The following is a 17,639-nucleotide window of genomic DNA, read 5'->3' as shown; positions in this document are numbered from 1 at the left end:
TGAAAGTCCTGATGTACAAAACTGTAAGTAATAAAATGTTCTGCCACAAAACTCATATTAGACGCGGCATTTATGCTAAATGGCTGATAATTATGGAATAGTGAATAAAAACTATTCTAGAAGTTGATATTTCTTTACATATTTTGTAGCGTTTTCTGTGGCCTTGCAGAGTTTAATGCTCTTTGGAAAAGTTTTGGGAATCCCTGAGTTAGACGTTCACAGCTTCACCTCTGGTTTAGACACACTTCTATTAAAACTACTTTAGTGTAACTAGCTGCTAATTTATGTTAAACGTGTAAATTTTAAGCTAACAAAGCTCTGTGTCAGTAATGTGATCTGGAGCAAAACTGCCACAATGTAAACATATTTTGTGGACTAGAATGACAACACTTGTCACATAAATTCTAAAAAACTAATTTTATGTAAAGCAACATTTATTTCTGTGGCCTGTGAATTAAAATCTCAGTTTAAATAAATAAAACCCTGGATGAGATGTTCCATTGTGTTCCTTTATTACCATGTTCACAACGATAACTTAACCAGGAAGCAAAAAAAATATAGCCGACAAAGTACTAAAAATATGAGCTAAAAATAACCCCCGTCACAAACAACACAGATCACCCCCCACCCCGGCCCTCCTCTTCCTCCTGCTCCTCCTCTTCCTCCCACTGGCGTCCGGTGGGTTTATGTGGCGTATCGTTTTGTCCACTGTTTGGCTGTTCGGTCATGTTCGGCTCTGTTGGTCGTGTACTGCGTGGCGATGCTTCCCACCAGTGGATCAGCTGAAAGGAAAAAAATTAAATAAAGTTTTAATTTGACTAAACATGAATGAGAGCTCAGGAAAAACAGAACCTGTAACTTGCAGGATTCAGCTTGTTTTTGTGGCCGGATTGGAAATAGTGAATTTGATCAGTGTGCATTTTAATAAGATTATTAACTGAGGAGTAAGCCTGTTGCAATAAGCAGTAAATCAAATAATTGCATGATAAATTAAAACAAGCATAATAATTTACATTTGCATGATTGATTGTTTTTCTCTTTTTCTACCAAAAACTGGAGGATAAAGGTATTCAGTGTGGCGCTTTGGTCTCATCTAGACATTTTTCTGGAGGCAGAAACTTCAGTATTCATTTTATTTGTCATTTCTATTTTGTTTATTTTGGATTTTTAAAATGTCTTCCAGTACCAGAGTTAAACTTTTGATAGAAATGAAAGTTTGTTCATTGTTGAGAGAGTGAACTTGCATTATTATGGCATTATCTTTGGTCTCAAAACAACATTATCATTTATCACAATAACTCCTGGGAAAATTTAGCGTTCAGCTTAAGTTGTTACTGTGACTGTGATCTATAATTTCTATTCTGATGCTTAATATTGGTTTAGAAATACCTCACAATTCATATGACTTATAGTTTCAGTGGTGTGTGTTTTTTGTTCTTTTGGTGTTTTATTTTTTAGTTGGGTTCGGTGGGTGTAGCAGCAGGGTGGCGTTACCTGGGTTGCAGTCTGTGAGCAGGGAGCAGATGGACAGCAGCACCTTGGAGATGGTGAGGGCGGGGCTCCAGTTGTCCTTCAGGATGTCCAGACAGATCACTCCCTGACTGTTGATGTTGCAGTGATAGATCCTCGTGCGAAACGTTACCTGCAGACAAAAAAGAAAAATAAATGCTGCTGTAAAGAAAATATTTAGAAAAATCACTTATTATGCTTCCTTGAACAGGTCAGGATATTTTATGGCCTGTACAAAACATGTCCGTTACACTTGTTGGCATGAAATCATTCTTCAGTAATGAGGGCATCTGAGAGTAAAACTAGATGACCAAAAGTCCTGGAGTTTCACTTGGGTTGCTAGGTAACGGGCTGGGCCTCACTGGGGTTGCTAGGTAACGGGGCAGAGCCTGCTGATTTGTGACGTTACATCCTGAAGGTTTTTGAAACGGCTCAATTTCCAGACACCAAAAATTATTAACTTTATTTTCCAATAAACAACTGGGTTATGAGCTTTGGCTGTTTTTGGAAGCAGCTGAGACCCAAATGGAAATAGAAAAATAAACATGTAAAATATGAATTTTCCATAATAACGCACCAGTTTGTTAAGGCAACATATCTGCATTAGAAAGAATAGAAAGTAAAATAAACAAAATTGTTTTACATCTCATTTTATTTGAGCAATATTGTACAAAAATTTATTTTTTGCACTTAAAGGCTATAGGTGATTCAATAAAAGGCAGAAATCACCTAAAATTAAAGATTTCCCAGATAAATATAAAAACAGATCTGAAGAGGGCACTAAGACTAATGTAATGTAAATGTAATTCATAATTGTATTCAGGTTGCATCAGTTGGCATAAAAACTGATAGATCCTCATGCGAAACGTTACCTGCAGACACAACATTCAATAAGATGGAGGAAATAATTCACGTTTCTCCATCATCCAATCTAAAACGGACATTTTTTATGTCTGTAAATTATATTTGAAATTCACTCAGAGTAGAGAAACACCTGAGGCTGGAAGACCTTCGCTCTGGAAGGCCCTCTAGTGGCTACAGAGAGGTACTTCACATACAGTCATTCTCCTAAAATAATAAATGAGGTTTTTACTCATCAGGACTGAACTCCACCATAAACACAGGTGATTCATCCACAGTAAATTATATATATATATATATATATATATAGCTGTTTATATTTATTTATTTTATTCATTTATGAGGCTTCTCACATCCATATTTTGTACCATAAACATGCAAATATGAGCTGGTATGACGATAAAAGTCCTTGAAATCCTTGATATAGAAAATACTAACAGGTTTTGTATTACAAATAAAATATACTATTATTAACTAAGGACAGTAATTTACTGGATGATGCTACTAACGAACCAGTTTCATAAGTTTATGTTTCTACCCACTCCTTTGAACGTGTAAATAAACTTTACTGTTCTTCTTTTGCTTATACAACATTTCCTTTTATTACGCTACGTTCAATAAAACAAAACTTCTAAACATTTCATTCATACATTACAAATTATAAATGTTAAATAAATCAGCGTCAATTTCGTTTATAAAAGGCAACAACTATATATTTCTTATTTAAATCATTCCTTTATTACACTAATACAAATTTCTGTTGCCATAGCAACATTAACGTGCCAAAAACTGTTTCTTAAAGGACAAGAATCGATACTTCAACCACCATAAGCACACAAAAACAGATCATCTGCCCAAAAAGTAATATATATTTAGGAAAAACCATACCAAACAACTTGTTTCTATGAAGCTCAAACACTTTACTTTGTAAAGATTAAATGTTTTTTTCCCCCCATTTGGAAATTTAAGATAAATGTTTATTTCAGGTTGAGCAAACCATTAGTCAAAGAAGAGTTTCCAGGTCTGTTAAAAATCATTCAGTTTAATTTCAAACAGTAAAGAACATATTTTCCCCTAATTTCCCAACAATTCTTGTGTTTTGTTTACAAAAATGCAGTTTAGTTTTGTGATTTTTTATTAAAATACACTGAAACAAAACAAAACAAAAGCTGCCTCTTTTGTCAGCCTTTCTTTATTCAAAAGTAGTTTTTAAACCTAAAAATGTAATTTTTCAAAAACAAAAATTAAACCATTTTCAGGTTTGCTGTTTGGAGTCGAATAAAAAGTCAAACTTCAAACAAAGATCAGATTACTGCTGTCAGATTCTTCCTGATACATATTTTTATTTAAATCCTTCAGGGTTTAAATAAAAGGGAAAAGCAGATGTCACTTAACTCTGTTACCTATTAAATGGGAAGTATTATATCTCAGATTACACTTTGAAGCGTAAATACACCATGATTAGCATTTGAATTGTTTTTAAACACAAAGCTGCAGGAAGTGAGTCTCTTGTAAATGATAATCTGGCTCCACTGTGACATTCTGTAGTCCAGTTTAGAAAATCTTTATCTTGATTTAAATAAAAACAGAAATACGTTGAACGGATGTGAAGCTGCTTATTGGTGATGCAGAAGCAGAATGAAGTGAGCGCTTTAAGTGCAGAGATAAGCTACGCAGGAAATGTGGTTTAGCTGTGAAAGTAACTGGGTTAAGAGGACACCCACCAGTCTGATGGAAAAAGATTTTAACACTGGGATTAATAAAGACTGTAATCTGGGATTAAAGAGAAGGAACAACAAAAAACAAGATGGAAGAGGACAGTTTCTGACAACTACTGCTGACGGTTTGAGCAAGATGTCAACAACTAGATTACTAACATCACTACAGGTGTTGTTTGTGAGCATAAAGTTTAACAGGTTAGAAAAAATGTATTTTATTGTAGGGCTGAAATGAACAATCAAGTTAATTGTGATTAAGGGATTATTAAAATAATTAACTTGAGTGCTGTACTGTTACAGTTTAGGAAATAAAATGTTTATTTTCTTATTGAAAAAATGAACTGAATTATTTATTTGCATGTCTAATATTGCATAAAATAAGCTTAAGTTGTTAAATAAGAAATCTGCAGAATGTGACAATTATTTTTTTATCAGAATAATATTTTTTTCTGGGTTATTTACGTTTTATTTTTCTCTGAAAGTAAAAGTGACTCGTGGCCAAATATTTTGTGGTTAAACTGAAAGTTAAAGTTAATAAAACAGAAAAAAATTACCGCTATGTTTTTTGGCATTCCGCAAATAAAAATAAGATAAAACAAGAAAAGTTTAGTCTGAATAAAACTATTTTTTGGTTTTATGAAAATTTCTAGTTTCAACCGTAAATAATGTTTCCCAAATTTAGGCTTTTAATCAAACCTTAGATTGCACTTTGTTACAAAACAGTTTGAATATCAAGCACTTTCACGGACTTTATGCAGAAATCAAGCACTTTCCAAACTTTGGACTTAAATTTCAAGAATTTTCAAGGATTTGAAGTACCTGAAGTACCCAAGGTTTAACAGCCTTGTGGTTGGGCGCTGGGTCAGTCAGTCATCCAGCGGCCTGTCGTGTTTTTGAGTTAACATTTTTTTAAAGTTGACAGGAAATTTGAAAATACCACTTGATAATTATGTGTTACTGAAAGACGGGGGGGGGGGGGGGATTAATACCTGAACACCAACTATAAAGCCTTAAAAAATGCAAACATTTTAAAATGAGTTAAAAATATAAGCAATGCTAAGACACAAGTAAAGTCTGGTGGCCTGCCAGGCTTATAATACACTGCGGGAAACCCTGGGATCTCATAGGAATGTTTTCTACCCCATTTTTAGATGGACAAAAAAGTAAAGTTTTTATTAAACTGAATAGATAATTCAGTTTTTTATCTCCATATTGTCTGACTGTATCTAGGGGTCGTACAGTCGGTGTTCGCTTTCTCGTGCGTCACGTTTTGGCTCAAAGCTTTATCAGTTTAGACCCATTTTCTCCACCTCAGTGTTTGACAAACTTTTATCAGGAGTCATGAAAGGAGCTGCTGCTTAAGAGGGAGAAGTCCAGAAACGATCACTGACTGCCTTAAACTGGATTTCATGCTTTAAATGTAGAAGTTAATGAGTTTTAAATGCATTATTAAAAAGCTGCTGTGTCTGCTGACATTGCACCAAAGCAAAATACATTACTTAGATGGGAAAACTAGAGGACGTTAATGGTTTAATGTAATCTATGCATATAAATGTCAGACGTGTAACTGAAGTGATAAATGTTTTTTAAATAAAAAAAAAACCTACAGGAATCTAAACAGATGAAAACGGCCCTGATGCTAAGGACCAGATTTTGATATGAAACTCTTTCTTTCTGTTTGTAAAACGTTGTCTGATGATCAGATAGTGGAAACACATCCTCAGATTAGCAAAACACCACACGCAAACTGAAAGTAGCTAATTGGACGACATAAAATTCAGGGCAACCGCAATGCATAGAAAACAAGCCTGTTTATACGCATGTGTTGGTTGTTATTAATGTATGCAGAGTTTATGCTCCCAATTCTTAATGATATTCGTACGTTTGATGGGTTTGTCAGCAGGTTTTGTAGCTGCAAAGCTCAGGCGCGGTTAAAGATCAGAAAGTCATGAAGTGACTTTAAAATGAGACGTTAAAAAGCTCTGTAAAGTAAGTTGGGATGTCTTTATTTTTTTATGCAGTTTTTGCCATCCTTAAATATGTTCTCATATAGTCTTGAAATTGTGTATATTTAGGACATTTTTAAAGTGATTAACAATGTATCAGCTTTACCAAAACGTGTTGGAGTTCTACCTGAGTTGCTAGGTAACGGGGCTGGGCTCTGCTGGGGTTGCTAGGTAACAGCGCAGTGCTTGAATACGACTTAACAATCAGGAGGCTCATTTTTCCCTGACGCCTAAAAACATGAACTTACTGCCAAAAAACGGCTGGGTGTTTTTTTAATTTTCTTTTTTAAGCACTTGAGTTTTAGTTAGAAGAAGTTGAGACTTAAATGGAAACATAAAAGATGCAAAATGTGAACTTTGCATCAATAGGTTCTGTTTAAATTGTTTAGATTAACCTGTAGACACTATAAAAACTGGTTAATGCAAGGATTTAGTCATGTAATGGAAACAGAACAGACTATAACAATAGGCATCGAATTTCTTAAAATTTCAGCATTTAAATCTATAACGTTTTAAGATTTAAAAATAGGACCGATAAGAACTACAAATAAAACAGTTGAAGAGTTAACTTGCTATTTTTTTGTAAACACGTTGACAAAACTATATTTAAAAGCTGAAGTAAATATTTTCTGAATGTGTCATGTGATTTTAAGCACCGTTACTGTAAAAAGTAAAATTCATAACAGTCCCTGACAGTTTTAGCGACATGCTAAAATCCTTCTTTCCACGAAATGAATTGACATATATGCTGCTAAATGTAATTTAGAAACTACTATTGAGAATTTGGTTATTTTGAGGCCATGCAGACTGAACAGGGGAAAGTAACACAGCTACAAAACAGGAATGGCAACAGAAAGTGAGTCATGCAGGAAGTGCACTTTTCAAACAAACAAACCACACAGTTTCACCTTATCTGAGAACCGTCTGCAACAAATCTGCACAGGAGTGTTTAAAGATGCAATTTTGTCGACACTGTACCTATTTTTGGATACCTTGTATCAAACTTTTCTTGCTTTTGAGTTAATTTGTTTTTTAAAATGCCTTAAATAATCAGCTTATTACAGAGGATTTCACTCTGGAGTTGTTTTATTTGAAAGGTTTTTAATCAGTTTTCATGCACTGCAGCCTCTAACTGGACGATTAGCTGCTGTTTGTACCTTTGGGGGTTTGAATGGGTAGTCGGGTGTGAAGGCGATGTCCAGGAAGAAGACTCCTCCCTCGTACACGGAGCCCGGTGGTCCCAGGATGGTCGACCTCCACTCGTAGATGTTGTCTCCTTTTGGACCAGCACTGCAGTAACAGAGACAATCAGAACCATTATTCAGATAATCTTCAAATTGCACTTTGGTTTCCATCTGTTAACTCTGGTATTTATCAACTAGATTGATAAATGAACATGATCATTCTGTTTAAATTAGGGTTGCAACTAACTATTATCTTCGTAAATCGATTATTCTGATGATTAATCGGATAAAAACTGACACATTCTGTAGATTTTTCATCTAAGCCTTTTTTAGACAATTAAAATACATTATAAACAAATAATTAAATTCCCTTTTTAAATAAGAAACACATTATGTTGCCTTTAGTGCACGCTTGATTATTTCTAGCAAAGATCGCATCTGAAGTTAAAGTAATATTTAACATCAACATGTGTATAACATTATTTACAAAATGTTTTCATCTTTAATGCTAAATGTGTATATTTTTGTAAAGTTTTGGTGTAATTACTGCTTTGAGTATGTTCTTCTTTTAGCAAATGGCCATTTTTTTTATCTTTGCACTCCAGTTAACAATTAAACATTTACTAAATTAGTTGGGAATTATTTAAAAAATCCATTAATCGTGATTAATCATTTCAGCCCTAGTTTAAATTAGTAGAAAAAATTACACCTGCAGAAACAAAGAAATATGCAATGGAGTAGGATTATTTTATAGATTTTTTTAGGCAATATATATAAAATGTTGATTGATGATTGGACAAATCCATTCATTTTGACATGGAAGAACTGACTTATTGACATTTGGTTTAAATATAATCTATTAAATGTTAAACTGGTTTGCCATACAAAGTGACCCATCTAAGTGTGTAACATTTTAAAACTGTTAACTAGTGAAACCAGTAACTAACTCACACCTGGTTCAGGCATGTGTGTTAATAAAGTATTTACACTTGATTTGATTAATAAAAAGATAAGATATTGATTATTTTAGTAATCGATTATCTATTAGTTTTTCTGAATTGGATAAAAAAAATTGCATTTTCATTTAACCATTTAAACTTATTTTAGACATTACAAATACACACACAAAAAAATGAATAATAAAACAGATTTCTTTTAATCTATGCTTGATAATCTGCAGCAAAAGATGCTTCTAACATCAACATGTGAAAAGCTAAGCCCTTTCTGCTCGACTCATCAATACAGTGTTGATTAATTTGGATTAAACCGATTAGTAATTGGATGGAAAAGATTGTTAATGGGAGATTTATTTGTGCAGAATTTGAACCAAGTGAAGCTAAAAATGCCACTTGATGAATTCTGGGTAGAAAATATTTACAGACAAAGAAAATGTTTCATCTTAAATACAAAAAGTTTAAATTTTTTTATACAGTTTTGGCTTAATTACCGCTTTAAGGGTGTTGTTCTTTATAAATTAGTTGACGATTATTTCAATAATCAATTCACAATGATTAATCTGATAAATCGTTTCAGCGCTAATACAGAATTTATAGAAAATGTGACCATAAATGACTAATTTGATCTGGCACCGTTTAGAAAATAAGGTGCATAATTTAGAAAAAATGTAACAAGGAGACAAAAATATAAAAATATGTGAATCTAACATTCAAAAGCTGTTGAAACCAATAAATTCATAATAATGTCGTATTTTTACTGCTACATGAAGAACTATAAATGTCAGCTTTCATTTAATATCTCCCTGATCAGTAATTAAAGATAAGAAATAATTTACTTTTTCCATTGTATGTGTCCTTTAAATAAAAAGGAATATGGATGTTCGTATCATGGATGCTGAAGTTCAAAGTAAGTCCTGTGTTCTGGGTTTAGTGATCCTTAATAATCTGTATTGATCTTTTCCTCTTCAAAGCAGCTGAACATGTAGTTCTGATCGCAGCGATGGGGAGAGAGGGAGGGATCTTTACAATCAGACATATTGATTTCCTCGTTTTTGATCATGTTGACATCGACCTCTGGCTGTTTTCTAATTAACAATGTCTGGAAATTTCAACACGCAACTCTTTCAAATACACAGCTGAAGCCAGAGGTCAAGTACAGTTATCTTATTTGGATTAAGGTTATTCATTATACTGCATGCAAAAACCGACAGATTGCTTTAGGTGGAGGTAATGCCAAATTGCTAATATTTAATATGATTTTATCCATCATTACAACATTTTTTCACACTAATAATTAATTGATTTGATGTTCGTTGTCTCAGATGCATCAAATAAAGAACAAAAAAAGAAGATACTTTGAGAAATGTTTAATCATACACAAATTAAGTTTAAATAAAACAATTACAATTTTAAAATTGACGGATTCAACAATAATTTATCTATTTGTAGTATTTTCTCCCTCAAATATAAACAGTTTAATTTAAATTGTTTACTTGAAAATCTATTGGTAGAAATAAATGCAACTTGAAATTGGTGCAAGATGGATAAATGTAAACCAGAAAATGTCAAACTTTTACAACCAAAACTTTACAATTAATTTAACCTTTAATGATTTCATTATATTTATAATGATTACTTTATATTTTAAATTTTCTTGCAGTTCAATCACATTTCTAACAAAGTTTAGGAATTTAAGTAGATGGATGTGCGAGGATGAGTTACAAATAAGTCAGACTCATTTGGTATGTATTAGTAAACAACTGAAAACAAAAAGAGGAAGAAACGAACCTGCAGTTTGGTGGAGGGTCCAGTGTAATGTCAGCCAGCTCTTTCTGAATCCTGCACACAGAAGAAATAAAAGTAACTTCATACACCCCGCAGATTTACTATGAAGCAGTGACACAAACGTTGCTCTGCAAACTTTGCTTTTTTTTTGTTGCACTGAGTCAGTTACTACAAAGAAACAAACAAACTTACTATCACTGTGTTTTTGCACTGAATTATCAACCATCTTTGTTTGGTTACATCCTCAGCACAGATTGCCTTGTGAAACCAGTAGCTGCTTTCTAAATATGAGGAAGAAATCACTGTCCTCTGGTGTCAGGAATTGCTGCCTCCGGTGAAAAGTGTCGAGCCACTATTCGTTTGCATCAAAATGGCTTCACATGCAGGAAGCTGCTGCTAAAAACGCTTCAGCTGAAAGAAGACGTTCTGGTTCATCAACAACTTCAAGAGGAAAAGTTCAGCAAGATGAAGACTTAACGATGTTCAAAAGAAACCTGCAGAATCCTGATCATAAATTAAAATTAGTTCCAGTCGATTAACTAATAATGTCCGCTTAGACCTTTTTCTTAATGTTGCAGTTTGGCCGCCACCCAGCAGAGCGCGCTGCTGGTCATCTGTAACCGGAGCCATTCGTAGAGAAACAAAGATGGCGGCAGAGCCAGGCGGTAAAGAACGGTCCAAAAAGAGTTCTGTGTGGGATTCAACATGCACTTTATGCGGTTCTGTTTTGAAATAAAACACTCAAGACTCCTTAAGTTTCACTTTAATAGCGCTTCATTCAGCCGAGCTTCGTGGCGGAGCAGCTTCAACGTCTCATACAAAACCTACAGACATGCTAGAAGGCAAGGATAATGTCCGAAAAACGGAGGGAATAGATGAAGAAAAAAAACATCCGCCATTAAGGACGGCTGATTTTGATGGCGGTAAGTTTTAACTTTCCTTCAAGAGCAACTACAAATGGTAATGCTATATTGTCACCTTACTAAAATGACAGCAGTACGTCACTTTTTGCCAAATGCGGGTTTTTTTGTGCCAAAATCACTTTTGGGGAAAAAAAAATATATATATATTTTTTCGGTGTTCCTTCTGAACATCTGGAATCCTGATTCAATCCATGTGCGCCGTTGCTTTTCCACAGAGAAATCTGATTTCCTCCCAGTTCTGCTCTTCCAACACCACCAAGAATAAAGCCAGGAATCAGATATGGATCCAGAAACAACCTGGTGATGATTTCTCACGAATCTAAAACTTAAAATAAGCTGTCATGACAATCAGAACGTACAAAAATGGGAAAAATTCCCAGATTTTAGCGCCAATGAGAACCCGTGTTCAGTACTCAGAAGGTTGAAGAAGAAACTAAAGCCAACAAACGGATCAACTCCAGGACGACAAGAACAGAAGTTGTTATCCAGATTGTTGGAAGAAAAAGTAAAGAGTAAGGCCAAGGCTTTGTGAACAGAACGCAGATGCATTTGGACCAGAGCGGAGGCACTGCTGCGAGTCGTCGGTGCCGATGTTGGAGCCTGTCTAAGGACTACCATATACTTCATGGTAGAAAAAAAAAACTAAACAGTGAAGCCACAAAATACAACTGTGTTAAGCATACACTGAACACTTCGATAATCAGAAGCAAAACAGTAAAAAGCTCTTTGTGCAAAAAGAGACAAAAACCATAAGTGATCGGTCTTACGTTTTCTATCCGAAAAGGAAGCTTCTGCGTTTCCTTTAAAAACACCACAGATCTCACATTGCAAAAACACAAAATATTACCAAGTATTTTTGTCTAGTTTCTTGGAAATATTTTAGTACACTTAAAATAAGACAAACTTAGCTCATGAGTAACTTCTCAGTAATATATAGGAGCTTCTTTAGAGTCAATAATTCCTTAAATGAATAAAAGTACTGGTTCTACTGGTAGATTATTTCACTTAATACATGGGAAAAATGTCTTGTTATAAGTGAAATAATCTGCCAATGAAACAAGTACTTTTTCACCAATTTTAATTACTTAAAGCAACTTCTATCTTGCTGGAAAGTTACTTGCAAGTCGGTACACTTAAAATAAGACAAAACTAAGATTTCACTAGAAACTAAATCAAAAATACTTGCTAAGATGTTGTGTTTTTGCAGTGTATGACTGACATACCTCTACTGAAGCCACTGTTTATGCAAAAATTAATCTGTCTATCATATTTTCCAAATGTATGACAACTGCAGGGTGGAAGTGCAATAAAACTCTCACTCTTTTCTAATTTACTCAGGATAAATCAGATTTTACAACTTCTGTGCCGTCTGCAACATTAACGTCTCAGATTTATACCCAACATGATTGGGTTGGATTAGAAATATCCTTCAGAATGAGCGACTTTACGACGCTGTTGTGCCATTTGAACCTTTTGGCGCTGGTGGAAAGCAGCTTGGAGGTCTTGCTCATGCTGGCTTTGCTCTCCCGTTTCTTCTTTCCCTGCAGGTCCCGATGTCTGCTTTGGCTGGAGGAAGGCGGCGATGAGGAAGAGCTGGTGCTGGCTCGGGAATCCTCATCCGACATTCCGGTTTGGATTGGAGAAGAGGCGCAACCTGAGAATAAAAAAAAAAAAGGCAGGAAGTAAGCCAGGGTAAACGTTTCACCACATGTGGGAAATTTGTTGTTGTTCATTTGTACCAGAGAATCTTAATCTTTCCATTAATATATGTGCTTCCATCACTTTTAACATGTGAGATGAAAGTTCATAACACCTGGAAAATATTAGCCAATAACAGGGTTTGGAACAATTTTCAAGCCAAGTTTTCAAACTTTTCCAGGGCCACACTTTGGAGATAAGAACAATACAAATGTACTTAAAAACACACTTTCAATTCATGATTATATAATATCATTTATTACTGTTATCAATCATGTATTGTGATAGTATTACAAAGGGAGAAAGCGAAATGAAATGTAGCTAAATTGTATGTTTTTAATGTCTCACACATACCCTAGCACAGGTGTCAAACTCCAGTCCTCGAGGGCAGCTGTCCTGCAGTTCTTAGATGTGCCAGAGGTACGAAACACTGGAATGAAATGACTTAATTACCTCCTTCTTGTGTAGATCAGTTCTCCAGAGCCTTGCTAATGACCTAATTATTTTATTCAGGTGTGGTGCAGCAGAGGCACATCTAAATGTTGCAGGACAGCGGCCCTTGAGGACTGGAGTTTCACACCCCTGCCCAGAGGTTCGAGAACAAAACACTAATTTAACAAACTAAATCCCTCAATTTCAATAAAGTTGTTGAATATATAAAATCGATAAACATTTTATTTCAGTTGCACAGATCAACAAGTCATTGAGCCATTAGGAATAATAAGTATTCATTACATTGAAACAATCCAAACACATCTTAAAGTAAATTACCTTCCTGCTCAAACACAAGGAAAGTTACAAAAACAGAATGCATTTAATGAATATAAATAATTTTGGATATTCTAACCGATACAAAATAATAAAAGCTTAGTCTGATTTAACTTCACAGTGAGAGAAAAAATGTGTATCTGATGAGGTGTAAGAAAATATCTGATTCCAACTGTAAACATTTTCCAAAATTTGACTAGATTTGCACTTTATCACAAAACTGTTCAGTTTAAAAATCAAGCACTTTCAATGGCTTTCTACTTTCCAAACCCAATTTCCAAGGATTTCAAGCACCAGTACCAACCCTTCAACAACTGTTGCATGCTAAACAGTTTTTTACCATATAAATATTACACAAACTGACGATACACATTGTGCAGTTGGATCCACTTTGACGTTAAAAACGACAATAATCTGCGTCTGTGAGCTGCACAGTGTTACTGCGCCGACAGTAAACGTCTGAAACACATTAAAGTCTGACAGCCTTCTGTCAATCAAACACCAGATCTGCAGACGGAAAAAAAAGCTGCTGCTGCTGCAGCTGCATCACCTTCCACCTCAGACAGCCAAAGGTAGCTTGCTTTTAAGATTACCTTTTACACTGTAAATAGATATTAATATCAGTCCTGATGCCATTTTTGTCCTAGTTTTCTTATATCTGAATGTTTTGTTTGGATTGAAAGACTCTTACATTTAATTATTTTCCAAAAAGGTTTTATTCTACTCAATATTTTTAATTATTTGATTAAATGTGACATTTTATCTCTCATTGGACTTAGAGGAGTAAAATAAAAGCTGAGTAGAATTGAAAACTTGTTAATTGAAAAAGACGCCACTGGCTACACTTCAATGTCATAAATTAATGACTTTGACCCGAAATGTGTGGATGTTTTTGGTGGCAAGTGAGAGAAAATATTCAATATGCTATATAAATGTCAATGTCATCAATAGAAAGTAAACTTTGTCTAATTTCCAGAATATTTTAATGTTTTTTCTAACATGCAAATCACTTTTTCCTATTTTTTTCCCTGACAATGCAACATTTTCAGCCACTTAGTGTTGATTTTTATTATTTTTATAGAAAGTACCCCCAGTTCAGGGTGGAGCTATGGCTGCCAATAACTATTCTTTGTCATGGAAAGTACTCATAGTGTCAGTGTTAAGGTCACCTTTTTTCTGGACAAATATAATGGAAAATTTCATAATGTGCTCCCATCCAGACACTTGTTAAAGTAATTTCTTCAATGACAATAAAGCTTTTAATGTTACTGTTATTATAAATTATTTTTCTTTTCCATAGAAAGCAATCTTGGGTCAGTGAACGGGAAAAAGAGAAAATATAAATACCTCTTCCTGCTCTTTATTCTGGAAAATACTTTAACCAAATTCCATATATTTTTACCCCCACCTTACTTTACAAAACTCATTGAAAAATTATACAACCTATTCTGTTTTTAAGTGAATATGGATGACGTGTTGATTTCAGCTCCATTAATAAAGTGAATTGATCTAAAGGGGCTACAGGTGTTTGACTGCATTCAATTTAATTCAGTGCAACTAATTGAGGTCAAAGCGATGCGCTGAGAAGCATCCAGAAGATTTCATACCCATCTTCAAAACTTCTCGAGCGCAGTGGTTTCTCTCTCTCTCGCGAGATTTGTTAACAAAATTAGCCTCTGCGGTTTTTTAAACGTTAGGTAACGTCCTCCGTTACGGTTGACGAAGTAGCCGAAGAGCTAGCTTCAAGATTCATAAAGTAACCCCCTTAACACAACTGAATCCTCGGCGTCTATCATCGGGATTTAATTGGTGTTAAGTGTAAATAACTGCTGGTTTACCTTCACTTTCTTCATTAGCGGTTATTAATGCTAACACCCCCTTCAAGAAAACAGCTTACTCTACTCAAACTGGTAGCAAAGACTTAAAAAACTGGACTGCTGAGGTGACATATATATAATATAAATACTAACTTTGCCTCACTTTGTCGCAAAGTTCATAGAAATATAAATTAATTCTCAAAATATTTAAAACCAAACAATATTCGTTCCAGGAAATATACGAGACCGGTTCCACTCTCCAGCACGTAGCCGTAGCCCTCCCCCCGTGCGGCAGACTCGTTTTGTTTGTCTCATTTCTTGGTTGTTCGCGCAGCTGACCGTGACATCAACCGAAAACAAAAACAACCAGCAGATCGCCCAAAGAAACCAGCACGGAATGCCTGGATGTACACGCCGAACACACCGTCGGTGTAGTAAACAAAACTTACCCGGTCTTATTGTGTCTGGACCTCCGCCACAGTCGAGGCTGGCTGCTGCCTGTCGCCCTGTGCGGAACGGAAGTAGCCTCCCGCGGCTGCAGTAGGCAGTGCTGCACCGGTCCTACCGTGGAATCGGCCCAGCCTACTGCGCTGTGACAAGGTTCACATTGAGCACATCTAATTTAATTGAATTAAACCTCCTCGGGGTCGTTAACACGTTGACCTCATGACGCAATGTCAGCATTTTAGAGAGCGAAGTCAAGTTGAGTAGTCTCAATGAATCAATGTCATATTAATCTGGAAACATTCCAAATTCAAAAATACGTTATTTATCAAAAATGGGCTTTAAATGTTATGACTGGTTCATCCAATTAGCTACCAAGAGTCACTGGAGATGGAGATGCTGTGGGCAGGAAGGATCTGCGGTAGCAGTCAGTCTTGCAGTGAATCTGAAGAGACCTCTGACTGAAGACTTTGACAGTCTTCTATCCTGAATGAGGTTGTATGAAACCTCCTTTTCAACTCCTCTGGGATTTGGGGTCGTAGTTCATTTAAAATTTGAGCTTTTCAGATGCTAATCAGCTGCTCCCTGTAGTAAAAACAATACACTGTTGCCATAGTAATACATCATGACTACTGTCCAAAAGTAAGACAACAAGAGCAAAAATTCTTCCAATTTTAGATTTATGACAGTGGTTTTTTTTTTCTTTCACTTTTTGCCACTTTTCTACTTCTGCATACTTTTTGCTATTTCAACCATTCAACTTTGACCATGTTCTGCTCGTCCAGGACATTACATGTTTCTTGGTTTTGACATCTTCTCTGGTTTATGAAATATTCAGCTTTTTGTGATCATCTTGTCCCGTTTTCTCCCAACTTACCTCCGCTCTGAAAAGACGTCATCTTCTACTCATGTACTCAAACTGGCAACATAAATAGTCATAAAATGGTCAAATCCCCAAAATCGTAAATTATTTTAGAGGACTTTGTTATTACACCATATTTTGGTTTTTATTGCAGTTTAAACAAAACTTCTGAAATACAAGAGATTGGTTTGGCCCTCAAACCAAAATAACAAGGCCACCTCCTGGTGGTGTAAATTATTCTTTGGAATCATAGGTCTGGACAAAATGGCTGAAAAACGTGTCTTGTTGTAAATGTTTCATATCGGTCGATATCAATAATTATTGATGAGTTGTTGGTTTAAATATCTGAAATACTTCTAACTGGTGGTGTGACCTTTCATTTTTTATCCACAGTTTCCACTCCAAGCTGTTGTTTCTTAATTTTAATCAGTTATGAGGCAAAGGGGTAAAACCTTAAACTGCTTCTGCGCCAGTTACTCAGCAGGCCGTTGCTAGGTAACCAAAGAGCGAGAGAGTTAGTAGATTCCACCAACTTTACCTTAGCTGCGGTTCTGAATCAGAGTTCAGTGAATATTCTATATATTGAATATTAGTTGTACTATGTATTGATCACAATATATATTACGGTTAATGATTTATTGTCCAGCACCGTGGAATTACACAGCAGGACATGAGCAGATTATGGAAAATTATTTTAAAGCAGGTAGAAAACATGGTCGTAGTGAACATCTCGAGTCAAACGGCTCCATTTTTTTCAGAAAATGTCTCTCTTTACCGGTATAAAATGGGTTTTATACTGGATTTTGTAACATTCAGAACAACGGGAAGGTCTGAGGATCTCAATGGAGACAGTGGTTTGTAATTTACGCAAATTTGTAGTAATTTGTAAACAACACTAGATTCTAATGACATCAATGCAAACATTAACATACATGTGGCCTAATAAACGTTAAAGCTGGAGAAAATTTAATGACCAAACTTAAAAGCCTGAAAAGCCACCAGTTCAAATGTGTAATTTTCACCCTGGTTTACATAAATGTTTGTACATTTCGTCTTGGAACTTTGTAAACAAGAAGAGTTTTACTGAAAATATATACCTAATAGTTTC

At 35.1% G+C, this 17,639-nt stretch overlaps 1 protein-coding gene across 2 annotated transcripts; it reads right to left on the bottom strand.

The window, feature by feature from the left end:
- Positions 1–488: 488 nt before the first annotated feature.
- On the bottom strand, positions 489–15,779 carry LOC102218954 (ubiquitin-conjugating enzyme E2 E1-like). 2 transcript variants are annotated; one of them, XM_023331608.1, is made up of 7 exons: positions 15,675–15,774; positions 12,995–13,070; positions 12,413–12,596; positions 10,023–10,073; positions 7,252–7,384; positions 1,495–1,642; positions 489–782 (listed from the first exon to the last, which is right to left on the bottom strand). In XM_023331608.1, the coding sequence occupies exons 3-7, from the start codon at positions 12,565–12,567 to the stop codon at positions 685–687; spliced, it is 585 nt and encodes a 194-aa protein (XP_023187376.1). In that variant the 5' UTR covers positions 12,568–12,596; positions 12,995–13,070; positions 15,675–15,774; the 3' UTR covers positions 489–684. The 2 variants fall into 2 exon arrangements, with proteins under 2 accessions (XP_023187376.1, XP_023187375.1); XM_023331607.1 differs by lacking the exon at positions 12,995–13,070 and having other exon boundaries at positions 15,675–15,779.
- Between the last annotated feature and the right edge of the window lie 1,860 nt (positions 15,780–17,639).

This window comes from Xiphophorus maculatus, chromosome 3 (assembly GCF_002775205.1).
Source record: "Xiphophorus maculatus strain JP 163 A chromosome 3, X_maculatus-5.0-male, whole genome shotgun sequence".
In the NCBI taxonomy this organism is placed as follows: Eukaryota; Metazoa; Chordata; class Actinopteri; order Cyprinodontiformes; family Poeciliidae; genus Xiphophorus; species Xiphophorus maculatus.
This window is presented reverse-complemented; position numbering and strand designations above follow the sequence as displayed.

Coding starts and splice junctions, on each gene's coding strand:
- LOC102218954 (XM_023331607.1), bottom strand. CDS start 12,567: ATGTCGGATGAGGATTCCCGAGCCAGCACCAGCTCTTCCTCATCGCCG. Junction 7,385..10,022: donor GACCCTCCACCAAACTGCAG/GTTCGTTTCTTC, acceptor CTGTTACTGCAG/TGCTGGTCCAAAAGGAGACA. Junction 783..1,494: donor GCTCACAGACTGCAACCCAG/GTAACGCCACCC, acceptor TTTTCCTTTCAG/CTGATCCACTGGTGGGAAGC.